Raw genomic sequence first — 14066 nt, 5'->3', positions numbered from 1 at the left:
TTATCGACAAGGTTATCCGTTCTTCTTTATATCGACAAGGATTTTTTTAATCTTTTTAATTCGGACGTTTGCAATGCATATTGTTTGGGTCGATCATTTTACAATTTTGGGTCTTGTGTGTTGTATTTGTTTTATTTTACAACTTGGGTTTTAAAGAACCAATTTTTTTTCTGTTTTGGATGGATAATTTTGATTTTTTTCGGATGATGAAGCTTCGGTAGATTTATTGGTAGTGTACTATGATAGAAAAATTAAAATTTCTCAAGATGATAAGGTGAAGATGATGCGTTGGTTCTATAGGGGAATTTTAAGTATGCCTAGCCCTTGGGATTTTGCTTCTCTTGGCATGTTTGATTTTGTTGAATGAATTGTGTATGTTTTATAATCGTAAGTTATAATTAACAATTGATTTGAATGGTATCATGAGAAATTTTTGCAAGCAACTTATAAGTTCTTAGTGCTAATTCTGAACATATTTAGTAAGTGTTTAACTAATTTGAAATTGGTCATTTGCTAAGAACTGGAAAAGTACATTGTTTGTATTATCTTGGTTCTGGATATGATGATGGATAATGTTACTGTAGTATTGACTACATTGCTACCATGTGGAGTTGATTTGGGGGTGTTGTTTAATTTTAATAATTTGTTTGAGTCTTCTGCTCATTGTAGCATATTTAATACACTGTTGTGCAGATTTTTAACCAACATGTACTATTTATTTACTAATGATGTGAATATCAAGGATGGTTCATTTATACTTAGAATTGTATTGAGAATTTGAATTTGTGTGATAGGATTTAAGATTGAAGAAATGTATGGTTTTGTACATTGGTTGGTGTGAATTTTGTCTTAAAAAATGTTGTCAAATTATGAGTTGGTTTTATACAGATTATATTGCTCGATTTGACTTATTAATTATCTTGTGATCGGTACAGTTACAGATATGTTGCCCACATTACTAGTATCGATAGTATGTTTATGAGATTGTTGTTTAATTGTAATAATTTTTTTGAGTTGAGAGTTGATTATGTTAAGTTTAATGTTTGTGTAATAATAAACATGCATAGTACTCACAACTTTTCTAGGGATAGAATTTGATTTCAATATGACATCTATTCACTGTTTAAAAAGTTTAAATTTTAATGCAAAGCGTCCAGGGAAGGAGAAGCCTAATGCAAAGCATTTAAAGGGTGAGGAAAAAGTGAAAGAAAATGTCGAACCGTAACTGGTAAATTTTTTATGTTCTTCTCAAAGATTTTAAGATTGTGTGTGTTTTCATTGATTTGCAATGTTGACAGATGTGATCTTTTATTTGTTTATGCATGATGAATCAATTGACAAGCACATTGTGGACTTGCTTCTCACAAGGCTGGTCGGGAAGACACAAAAAACTCTTCCTCCAGAAGTAAGTAATAATGTACCAGTGGAGGAAAAGGACAACGATGATACAACACACAGTGGAGTTCAGTGCCGATGCACTAGCGATGAGATAGCCATTGTAGTGAAGACGATGAGTGAAGCTCGAAAGCAAAGTATTCAGGACATCAACTTTAGTTCCCTCCTACTGGAAAATTCACCAACAGTGAGGGGTGGATTAATTTGGTACCTATACTCCCACTTGGACAATGATGAATTCGAGCTGACGTTTGATGGAGTAAGATACCCCATCACAGTTGAGCATGTATTGGGAATCAAAGATGGCGGGGAGGAAATTTTTGTTGATCCAGTTAATGAGGATGTGAACCAGATGTGGGATGAACTCGCTGGGGAAACTAAGCAAATGAAAGTAGTTGATTTTATGGAAAAATTAAAGAGTCTAACATAACAGATGATCGATTCATTGTTCGTTTCATGTTGCTTGCCATTGGTTCTGTTTTGTGCCCGATGTCGGGGTACTACGTGAGGAAGGAGTACATCTTTAAGATGTTTCCCAGCTTAAGAAGCTGAATTGGGCATCTTTTGTGCTAAATTACCTACATGATGTGGATGCATCCCTTTCCCACTGTGTTAAAATGGATTACACCCTTAAGAAGTTGCATTAGCTACCAAGCTGCACTTTATTTCTTCAGGTTACGTGTCTCTATAATACACTTACTTAAGCAGCATTATATTATATTATCTGTAATTTTATTTTATTTCTAAATAATTATGCATTGTTATGTAGATTTACTATTGGAATCATGTTCGGTGGAGCCATTCCTATGGCCCCCGTCACGGGTTTCCCATTGCTTATTGGGATGAATACCGAGTGCTTAAACTCAATTCATTTGTGTCGAAGATAGGTGGTTACTGGAAAGGACAGGTAAGCAGTTTATACTATTGGAATTATAATATTTTTTTCCTTTACTAGTTTAGATTATTATCAATAAAATGATTTCATTTAACTTTTTTTACAGATCCCTTTCGTGAAGCCCATGTACCAGCCTTTTGTGACTGTCTTAAGAAAGAAAGAGGATGGGTCTAGCTCGACCACCGGCTGCAACTGCATCCTAAGGGATAAGATGCGACAGAGATGAGAAGTTGGATGCCTCTCATGTTGCAATGAAAAGAGAAATAGACCAGTTTCAGATTGAAGTGTCCTAGAAGATTGATAAGGAGATTGCCAATCTTATGCAAAGCGTTTTGCAAGACTTGTTGAAAACTATCATGGAGAAAGAGGAGTGGCGACATGGAAGTGTGTCAAAGTTAGGGAAGGACAAGGAGCGACATGGAAGTTTGTCGAAGGTAGGGAAAGACAAGGAAGATCAATGTAATGAGAAGGATAAAGATTTAGGAGCCAAGGAGATGGGCAATGTTAATGATGAGGAGGTTGAGGAGGAAGAACAATTGAATGAAAACACAGATGAGAAGGTGGATTGTGGAGAAGAAGATGACATGGAGGTTCCACAAGCTGAACAGCCTGCGGAAAATGTCGATGGTCATAATTCCTTAGAAATTGAGAAGATGGTTGAGGAGCTGGCCAATATTAAGGTAAAGTCTTCTCAAATTTCTGAGAAGTCTGTGGCAGTTGATGAAGATTAGCATCACAAGATAGTAATGCATGGAGGGCTACTAAGGTTGTGTCACTAAGCAAAGTGGTTTCTGCTGCTCGGTTGCTCACACCCAGTTACAAGAAGGCTCTGAAGAAGTTTAATTCTACTAAGGGTAGGAGTGTAGGGCCCTTTTACTTGAGAAATCGAGTAATCAGTGATGATTTCGAGCTGGCCATATTTGTATTCGGAGATGGGTTGGACGAGTGGTGAGTGTTGGTTCACATTTTCAATTTAAGATTTCAAATTTATAAAATTGTTCTGTGTATTAGTTAATTTTTATTAATGTTTCCAGGTACACTTTCGTGAGGTTTGGGAAGCTGGAACTTTATCGCGATCATTTTAAGGTCCTTAAACCAAAGATGGAGCTGACTGACACGGTAGAGTACTCATTAACATAGTATGTATTATAAACAACCTTCAAGTGTGTTAATTGAATATGGTGAACCCGACTGAATTATTTTTTCCTAAATGTAGGTTATTAGCTGTTACGCCCACATTTTGACGTTGAAGGAACATCAAAGGGAAGCAGATGGAGTGGAAACCTACTAGGTTATGCCATGTCGGATTTTGATACATATCTCAAATAATGTGATTGAACTCAAACATGAAGCATGCTTGTTTTAGCTTTAACATATCCAATTTTCTTGTATTTTGTAATCATAATGCAAATCTTGGTCTATCGATGTCTGTGAGCACGTTTGTAACGAAACAAAATTGGAGACAGTTGTTTTATGGCAAGCTCAAGCAGACACATCATGTAACTCTCTTACAAATTGATGCATTCCTTATGTTTGTTGATGAAGAATCTATGTTGATTTATGTGTTGATTCAAATGTTTGTTCTTGTCATCTCGAAGGTCAGATATAACCACTGGTTTATGGTAGATGTTGACATGATGATCATTAAGGCTTTTCTCTGGGATTCCATGAAGACCCCTAGAGGTCTTAGAAGCAAATATTTCAGAGTTGAAGCAGCACAAGAAATGGTATTGCATCATGGTTGCTTAATTTTGCCTCGGTTATCAAGTTTTTACTAATTTTTTAATATTATTGAATTATTTCCTTTAAATTGCAGCTTTCAACACTTGATGATCTCCTTCACGTAGATGTTAAGATGGACAAGGGCAAAACATTCTTCTTTTCACAACTGCCACTTGAATATGCCAAGAATGTGCTACACAAGATAACAGGTTGGATTGCGGTGTCTTCACCATCAAATTCATGGAACATTTCTCCAACAAATGCCATAAAGAGTTGAAAGTATGGGTTTAAATATTGCTTCCCATGAATTCGATAATTCATTTTTACCTATTTGTACGCTTTAGTTTAAGTGCTTCAACTTAAATATATGCTCTGTGCATTGCTTTCAGATTGATGCAGATCATGCAAGGCTTGACATTTCCATGCAATTATTGGCAATGAGAAGAACGAAGTTCACCATCAAATTATGTCTGATTTTCTTGAAATGCACACTATTAATGTTAGACCACCCAAAGACGTCGCTGCTCCCTCAAGCAAGACCCAACAAACGCCTGTGAAATCACCGACCAAATTCCCTAGTGACCCTAGATTTTTAAGCAACAAAAGCAGGGCAAGGTACATGATCCCATCTACCTCCCAAGGATCAAGTAGAAGAAACAGTGGACTCAATCTTACAATGGCCAACTTGGTTTAAGACATTATTTAGATTTTTGACTTTGTTATAGTATTTTTATGACTGAATTGTGATGTTATACTTATATGAAGTATAGTTTGCTATTAGGAATGGAGTGTTAAAGATATTTATAATGAATACTCTTTGTTTTAGTAAAAGATTAGTTGTAGTGAACATTGCAATGCAAACAGTCCGTCTAAATTTATAACATATATATAGTATTGTCTTACAAAACTTGACTAAATCGGAAATCAGAAGGTTCAACCTAATAATTAAGCAAGGTGACATAATACTCAAAGATGTGGTTATTTGTGTATGTTATAAATACCCCACTATAGTCCAATATTTTCAATGCAAGTTGGGGTCAAAAAAAACATATCCTAATACATAACACACAAAAGTTAATAACTAGGGAGATAACTAAAGATTTCTCTTGTTCTTCTTACCAATTGGAGATACTTCAGCTACCCTCACCTCCAAGAACTTATGAAATTGACCCATGACCTCGTGCTTCAGGTTGGATACTTTCAGTTTCAAAGCTGCAAGTTCTACGTCCCAAGCCTTCTCCTTAAGAATCCAATCTTGTGTCCCTTATACTGGATTTCCACCATCTCAGACTCAAGAAAAGTGATTCTATCAGTCAAATTTTCTATCTTGGACTGAAGTTGGTTGATCATCACTTCTTTTCCCATAAATTAGTGGTCCAAATCTGTTCAAATTTTCTCCAGCTCATTGAGATACTTAAGTGCATTTTTAGAATTTTTGAGTGCACTTTAGGAAAGGAGCACTCCCTGTCAATGATCTCATTAGCCTCAACCCTTTCCTTCAACATCCCTGGGAAAGATAATTGTTGCGATTCATTAGAGGAAGCTCCTTCAGTGACTATTTTCGTGTCCATTTGGTAGGGTCTTTTTTTCAGATTAACTATTCGGGTATGAGAAGAAGAAGTGGGAGGGTAGGCTGGATAGTTATAGGCATGCCTTTATATACTATTGTTTCTTATGGCTCCTCATGCATCTCATTTGGAAATGGGATATTTGTATTTTTAATTAATCTAAAATATTTCTCTTAATTGGCTGTATTATAATGCAGTATAGGGAAGATGGAACCAATACATAGTCGATGTGACTTAACACACTGGTTTATCTGTGCAATACTACCCGCTCGAAAATATTTCACGCAATAATATTATTTTATCACGCAATACTGGTCAAATAGAACAAATACATATTCAAATCAACGAAACACACTGGCACATCTGTGCAATACTACCACGTATACCAATTAAATAATATTTTGACACGTCTACTTTTGCATCACATTTATAACTATCTAAAATCTAAGAGAATAGTCATAATACTATCGTACATGGTCTTAGCCCAACAAGTATGAAATAGCCACCTTATGTTGTCAAATATTTTCCCTCTTTTTATTATGAGGGGCAAAGTTAAAATTTCAATATTTCAAAGTAGCATTAAAATATTATTCTATCATTACCCTAACTGGCTACATTGAACCCTACTTCAAGTAATAATCTAATAAGATGGATTATGTGAGAGTCATGACCAGCATTCTAGTCAAATTGGAACTACATATTTGAAATATGATAAAATTGGTTGGGTTTCATAATTTATTGAGTTTATATGAGTAAGTTTACAATTGATTAAGTAAGGATCTTCCAATTAAAAACCTTGAAAAAAGGAGGATAATAATATAATATAGATTTAAGAGGAACATGATTATGTGTAGGGGTAAATAATACCCTCAATATACCAACCACGACTTAGATAAATATTTACATACTATAATGAACAAAGATGAAAGTAATATAATTTAGATTTAAAAGAAACATGCTTACATAATGTGAATAATATCCTAAATATACCAACTTCCGAGTTACATAAATATTTTTAATAATATAATGAACACAATTGAAAGCATAAATATTTTTAAACACTTAATTTGGATCCTCAGCACATTAACAACTTGATTTTTCTCCTCAATCCTTTTTCGCAACTTCAAAAACACCATGGCTGCTCCCTTGCATATCTCTGGATCAATCCATTGAAAGAAATGACATGCTTTTGCATTGCGATCCTGCCATACATATTATATGATGATAGAAAATTTATGGAGGTTTTACAAACTTAGTAATGCAAAAGGTTGTTATAATTATAAGGAGTATGTTCATATACAAAAATCCTTTTAAGAAAAAACTTACATAGTTTCCACAAGTGTATAATTTGCAGCCTGGATATGTGTTGGACCATGAAGTCTGGCACGCGGAATCCCTAGCACAGTAGCATTTGGGAACGTCGTCACTCCAGACACGACTCGAAGAAGATGCAGAGCTCTCCATGTTAAAAGGGGGTCGACTACGAGGCATATAAAATTATGATGGATTATGATTTTGGACATATAATATGTTCGTATACTTATAGGAAGATGAAATAATATTATTAAATTATGTGGGGATACAATGCACTACACTCTTCACTAATATCTGTAAAATAATTGACTAAAAAAATAGTTGTAAAATAATTAATATCATAACACAAAAGAAAATCATTTACCATTCAACAAACTTGTAACCTGGTAACTGACAGAATGTGTTAAAAACCAAAAATTTTATAAAATAAACAACATTTAGTTCGATCAAAAATTTAAAATAACATACAACTCAGGATTGTTAGGTGCTTCATATGCATCATAGTGATACTATAGCGCAGAGCTTCGAGACAGGACAACTTGGGAAGCATTAGGCTCCTCGCCAATAAGAAGCTCTAGGTTTCCCCTGTATTGAGTGCAGGCTTCATGTTTCATGTGTGTGATTGCAATATTCAGACCAACACGTTCAACAGCCGAAGAAGCCTCCTTCTCCTTCATCTAAGGCAACTCCCCTTCCAAATCATAAATTTTCTTTTTTAACGAGCCAATTTCAACCTGGTATTCCTGTGCCACGGATCGCGCATTGAACGCCTCCAGTTCTGCCTCTCAAAACATCTTCTCAAGGTCATTTAAATACTTCAGAGCATCATATGTTAGCCTCTTGTGTTCCTTCCACTTGTAGTCTTCGGTTTCAACATAAAAGGGACGTTTTGGCCGAGTGGCTGGCAAGTCAGTCGAGTCAGAACTTGAAAATGAGAAATTTGTGTTTAGAAAATAATTTAATAGTAATGGATGGAGGGCTTATTACAAAAACCTCATTCACAAATAAATCAGTACCAACACTTTTTGTGGCTATTATAGTGGTCAAGGAGTCAACTCAAATAACTGAGTTATTTATATAAAATAAAATAACGTAATAAAAAAAACATACAAATAGACAATATCAATACATGAATTTGACTAGCAATGTCTCTTATGCTGTTTTCGCATGCAAAGCAATATGACAATCACATCATATAAATTAACTGTATAGGAAATAGCATTGGGAAATGTGCTTCATCAAGCACAAGTATGAATTTGTCAGGAGTTGACAAAGTACAATAGAATGGTGTTATTTAATTACATTATTTCAATTAAACACTCAATACAGATTGGTACCATGTTGCGTTTAAATTTTCATTTCCCTCCCAACCCAAAAGCCTACGTGTGCGCTTATTCAATTTTTAAAATTACCACAAATATTTACAAATTTATTTTATCTCCACATTTACAATGGGTTGAGTTAGTATAGCGCTATTGGATTACAAATATGACATATTCCATCTTTCTCTTTGTTTTCTACAATAAAATATTTTCATTAGTTGCCACACAAGTTTTATTAGCTCTAATTCATTAACTTATTATGTATAATAATTAAACACTGACAATTAGAATATCATAACATTAAAATGGTGTTAACACCTCTATCTTGACCGAAACTCGTCTCACACCTAAAATTGGAAGTTGCGGTCTCCAGGGACTAGAGCCCTTATCTGGTCTATATTGGAGTGGTGTTACCACCTATATCATGACATGTGTAGGGCTAAGATTCAGTGTTCGGTCAAAAATCCTTATTTTACACCAAAAATTAGAAGTTGCAGTCTCCGGGGACTAGAACCCTTATCTGGTCCATATTGGAATTGTGTTACCACCTGTGTAGGGCTAAGATTCACTGTCCTGGTCAACCATCCCTTATTTGACATCTAAAATTGGAAGTTGCGGTCTCTGGGAATCGGTACCCTTATTTGATCCATATTGGAATGATGTTACCACCTATATCATGACATGTGTAGGGCTAAGATTTAGTGTCTGGGTCAACCATCCCTTATTTAACACCAAAAATTGGTAGTGCAGTCTCCGGGGACTGGAACCCTTATCTAGTATATATTGGAATGGTGTTACCACCTATATCGTGACATGTGTAGGGCTAAGATTCACTATCCGGGTCAACCATCCCTTATTTGACACCTAAAGTTGGAAGTTTCGATCTCTGGGGACCGCAACCCTTATCCCGTCTATAATGGAATGGAGTTACCATCTACATCGTGACATGTGTAGGGCTAAGATTCACTGTCTGGATGACCGCCCCTTATTTCACACCTAAAATTTGAAGTTGTGGTCTCCTGGGACCAAAACATTTATTTGGTCTATATTGGAATGGTGTTACCACCTATATCGTGACATGTGTAGGGCTAAGATTCACAGTTCGGGTCCACCATCCCTTATTTGACACCTAAAATTGGAAGTTGTTGTAACATCCCAAATTTTCTAATCAGGCTTAGTGCCTTGATTAGTGTGTCAGGAAGGCATAAATGGATATTATGTGCATGTTTATGATTATATGTGTTATCCCCAAAATTTTGTTCAATGACGTGGCAATTGGATGGACAAGTGGCAGGGCATGGTCAATAAATGACACATTAATAGTCAATAAATGTGTTATTTAAAGAGGTGAAAAGGTTGAGAATTGACTTGAGGAGTTGTGATATGACTGGTCAGGAATAAGTTTAGCCCAACCGGTGGTGTGCCATGCCCGACCAGAGGTGTGCCATGCTCAACCGGTGGTGTGCCATGCCCGACCAGTGGTGTGATTTGCCATGCTTGACCGGTGGTGTGCCATGCCCGACCAGAGGTGTGCCATGCCCGACTGGTGGTGTGCCATGCCCGATCAGTGGTATGATTTGCCATGCCCAACCGGAGGTGTACCATGCCCGACCGGTGGTGTGCCATGCCCGACCGGTGGTGTGATTTGCCATGCCCGACCGGTGGTGTGCCATGCCTGACCAGTGGTGTGATTTGCCATGCCCGACCGGTGGTATGCCATGCCCGACCAGTAGTGTGATTTGGCCAAAGTTGTCTTGTCCGACCAGTCACTTCGGGAATGGATTTGGTTGGAGAATCTTAGAAGTTACCGTCTAGTGACTCTTCAGTAAAGCCTCAGTAACAACTTCAACCCAAATCACTCGTAACTACCGCAGGAATCTCTCAAATATCCCGGAATAATAGCTATATTGTTGTAATTTAAATTTATTTGTATTTTATTAATTAAAGTTGGTTGAAACAACCAAGGACCCTGTCAAAACGGAATATTTCTCATGTACGATCCAAGAGCCTATAAATAAATGGCCCATGGCATCATTTAGGCTGATATGATCTTTTTGAGACTTGGGAAACTCTCTAATTTTGAGACTTTGGGACTGTTACTTGGGGCATTTTCTGAGAGAGCTTAGAGAGAGAAAGATTGTATTCTCTAGAGAGAGAAACTCTGTATTTTTCTACTTATACTTAAGAAACTCAGTTGGCTCATGTTCATCTGATCTTAAGTGTAGGATACATATATCACAACTCCAAGTGGATTAAGCTATTACCAACGAATTGGGGCTGAACCACTATAAAATTACTTGTGTTATTTATTTTCTATTAAAGGTTTATTGTCGTTTTTGCATCTACTCGCAGTTGGGCAAAATCGTGGTCAACATTTTTTGTGCTTTCATTGAGAGCCTGAATAGAAAAAATACACTGCTACCCTACCAATATGGCTCCCAAGAATACTAGTATCACCTCCAAAAAGCCAAGTACGTCAAAAGAGCCTGCTAGATCAGAAGGTCCTGGACCTCAGAACCCTGAGACTGAGCCCAGGGTCTTTCTCGAGAAGACCACTCCAGAAGTTGAACAACTCCAGGAAGCAATAGGCGCTTTCCAGGAGGAGATGATGCAATTTAACGCCCGACATGAGTCTTTCGCTGAAGAGATGACCAGACAGAGAGTTGCGTTAGAACAGCAAAGGCGCGATATGGAGGCCAGAAGCGAAGAGATCAGACAACAACAGGAGGAAGTCGACCGGAGACATCCTGAAGCAGCACTTGCTCTAGAAGCGGCTACCCAATTGGCCCAAGCCAATGCTCAAGTCGTAGCACGAGCAGCCGCCCAAGGAGCACGAAAGGACAACGCTAGTCGAAAGTCCCCTGCTAGAAGGACGGACTCTCGGGGACCTGACCGGAGTCGAAGCAATCAGACTGGTCGGGCAGATGATGGAGTCTGCTCTAGAACTGCATCAACACAAAGGGAGAACTCTAAAACCCCTTCCAGAAGTCATCGGTTGGAAACTTCCCGGTCAGAGAGTTACCGGCTGGATAGTAAGCACACTCCACCTGGAAACAACCAAACCAAAGCTCCTCGAGATAAAAAAACTCCTAGCTACAAAGATGGACATGGTCGAGATGAGGGGGACAGTCATCAGACCGACCGGTCAAAAGAAAAAGAAAAAGAAAAGGAAGGAACTGGACAGGAAAGAGGAAAAGACTACCCAGGACGTACCGTAATGCCGCCACTACATCCCGGGCAGCAGCGTAGTGGGAGAGAGCAAGTCCCGCGCAGTAAGCCTTCTGAAAAGTCTAAGAGCACAGTGTTTGATCGGTTGAGAGGACGCACTTCCCGGAAGGATTTAAGGGATGTCATCAGTGACAAGAGAAGGACCGTCCCAGTCGAAGGGCGAGATCTGAACCGCCCTGCCAGTCAAGTAGAAATACTTGACGACAGTGCGCCAGATAGAAATTCCCGACCAGGCGGTCAAGACCTTGAGCCCCTAACGGTCGCCCCAGCCACCCAAGCCCAGCTTGATACGCTAACGGCTGCAGTTCAAGGTTTGTCAAAACGACCTTCCGCAATGGATCCGGTAGACCACAGGAGTGGCGGTCCGTTTTGTGCCCGAATCAGAGCAGCCCAGCCACTGGCAAAGTATAAAGCACCGATGCTGCCAGTAGATACAGAAAAGGCAGATCCCATAAGGCATGTTGGGAAATTTGAAGACCAAATGGAGCTGCTCAGGGTGAGTGACGATTATCGTTGTAGAGTTTTCCCTACTACGTTGTCCGATACTGCCCAGGAATGATATTGGAAATTCAAGCCAAATTCCATTACCTCTTGGGAAAATTTCAGGAAAGAGTTATGTAGACAGTTTAACACTGCTCGGCGTCCTCCAGTTTATGCCAACCACTTGTCTGATATCAAACAAGGAAAGGATGAATCTCTAAATAATTATATACAGAGATTCATGAGAGAAGCCAACCGAGCAACTGCTGTCGGAGACTAGGAGAAGATGGTTGCCATATCCTCTGGGATAACTTATCGGAGCCCTTTGTGGGATAGTATACATCGCAATCCAATTTCAACACTCTAACAATTTATGGACCGAGCAGACAAATATATGAAATTGGATGATGCAATTGAGAAAGAGGAGAATGGCATAAACAATCTGGGCAGATCAGCTGACCCTCCTAAGAATGGTGGAAACGATCAGAATGGTGGAAAGAAACGTGGGAATAACGGGTCTGACCGCCATGAAGAAAAGAAGGCTAATTCAAGTTCAAACAAAATGTCAACCAAGTATGAGCCTCAGTTCACTAATTACACCACTCTCTCAGCCAGCCAGGCAGAAATATATCTTGCTAGTCATGAAGAGGTTCCCTACAAGAAACCTCCACCATCAGGAAAGAGATGAGTAAGAGAGACATGAATAAGTTTTGTCGTTTCCATGGAGATTATGGTCACAACATGAATGAATGCAATCACCTCAAGGATGAGATAGAATTTCTTCTCCGGTTGGGCAAGTTGAAAAAGTACCAGGCAGAGACACCCCAAGGAGAAGGAGGTAGCAAAAATCCTGGGTTCAAACGACAGAGATCTCCACCCTTGCAACCCAGGCCTGTGGAATTTACCTTAGACACTATATGTGGAGGTCCACACTTGGCTGAGGATAGTAACAAAGCAAGAGAGAGGTATGCCCAGACACTTCGACATCAGTGGGAGTGCTAGGATCAGATTTGGTGAACGGAGCCTAATCAGGAACCACTGGAATGGCGAGCATCTAAGGATATATTATCACTAAATACTGCTTTCAGATTGGTAGCTTAATTTCAAGTTGTTTCACTTGTTATTTGAGTTTGGTTTATGATCTGGTTATTTGCTAACTAGTCATTTATTTTTTTGAACAGTTTTTGTTGTTTAAGACTCGTTATTAAACACGTTTTGTCCTTTTTTAATTTACGAGTAATAAAAGAGACTACGCGCAGTGTGGTCGATTCTTGCTACTAATATGCATGTGTGTTAATTTTGCAAACAGTGTTCAACTAGTCGGTAAAATTGGACAGTGTTCAACTGGTTGGTACGTTCAAGCAGTGTTCAACTGCTCGAATATTTTCCTTATATTCTATGTGCTTCACGAGTAATTAACTGCTCAAACAGATTCGGTCAAGTAGCAAGTGACCAAGGATCTTTCAACCCTCGATCACTTGGGGGCACATGGGGTATACCAGTATATAATTTAACACAGGCAATAAGAGCAGGAGTTAAGATATTTGTTTTTAGGCTGACTTGTAAATTTTTGAAGTCAAAAAAGGCCATTAAGCTAATTTGTTTGACAAAGCTTAAGTAACTTGTAATTTTTCAAAATTTCAAGTTAGAAGTAGATATTCGTGTGACAATAAACATTATGCTCATACAATGTTAAAGCAATAAGAGTGTGAGAAAGTAAACTTAGTAGGGACTTATGAAATGTCTAGAATTTCTAAGTTAGAAAACTAAGTACTCATGTGAAAATACAAGGCATACATTAGAGTGACTTTACTATTCACAAACAACTTATAATGTTTTAAGTCTAAAAAGACTTAGAATGTTTCAAGTTAGCAAAGAAAAGTAAAGTATAAAGGCCAACAGCTTGGCTGTACGAGAAAAATATCAAAGTTGCTAAGCAGCAATTGTCTTCACAAAAGTATAAGAAAAAAGAGTAAACTACTGGCTAGGTACAAAGTTTAGCTGGTCAGGTGCAAAGTTTTCCTGGTTGGGAGAGCGGATACAACTTCCCTGGTCAGCTGACTATGTATCACTAGTCGAGTAGGAAACTCTTTTGTTGGATAGGAAGCTCTCAGGTCGGCTAAGAGTATCTACTGGTTGGGT

At 38.1% G+C, this 14066-nt stretch overlaps 1 protein-coding gene and 1 long non-coding RNA gene across 2 annotated transcripts; one reads left to right on the top strand and one right to left on the bottom strand.

The window, feature by feature from the left end:
- The first annotated feature begins 2178 nt into the window (after positions 1–2178).
- On the top strand, positions 2179–3234 carry LOC133821190 (uncharacterized). Its single transcript, XM_062253646.1, has 2 exons — positions 2179–2302; positions 2397–3234. Exon 2 carries the CDS (start codon positions 2611–2613, stop codon positions 3019–3021), a length of 411 nt encoding a protein of 136 aa, XP_062109630.1. The 5' UTR covers positions 2179–2302; positions 2397–2610; the 3' UTR covers positions 3022–3234.
- A 3314-nt stretch (positions 3235–6548) lies between these two features.
- LOC133821189 (uncharacterized) lies at positions 6549–7847 on the bottom strand. Its single transcript, XR_009887364.1, has 3 exons — positions 7363–7847; positions 6907–7060; positions 6549–6782 (listed from the first exon to the last, which is right to left on the bottom strand). It is a non-coding gene; the product is annotated as an uncharacterized LOC133821189 (long non-coding RNA).
- Between the last annotated feature and the right edge of the window lie 6219 nt (positions 7848–14066).

This window comes from Humulus lupulus, chromosome 3 (assembly GCF_963169125.1).
Source record: "Humulus lupulus chromosome 3, drHumLupu1.1, whole genome shotgun sequence".
In the NCBI taxonomy this organism is placed as follows: Eukaryota; Viridiplantae; Streptophyta; class Magnoliopsida; order Rosales; family Cannabaceae; genus Humulus; species Humulus lupulus.
Note: the sequence above shows the minus strand (reverse complement) of the source record. Positions and strands in the feature narration are given on the sequence as shown.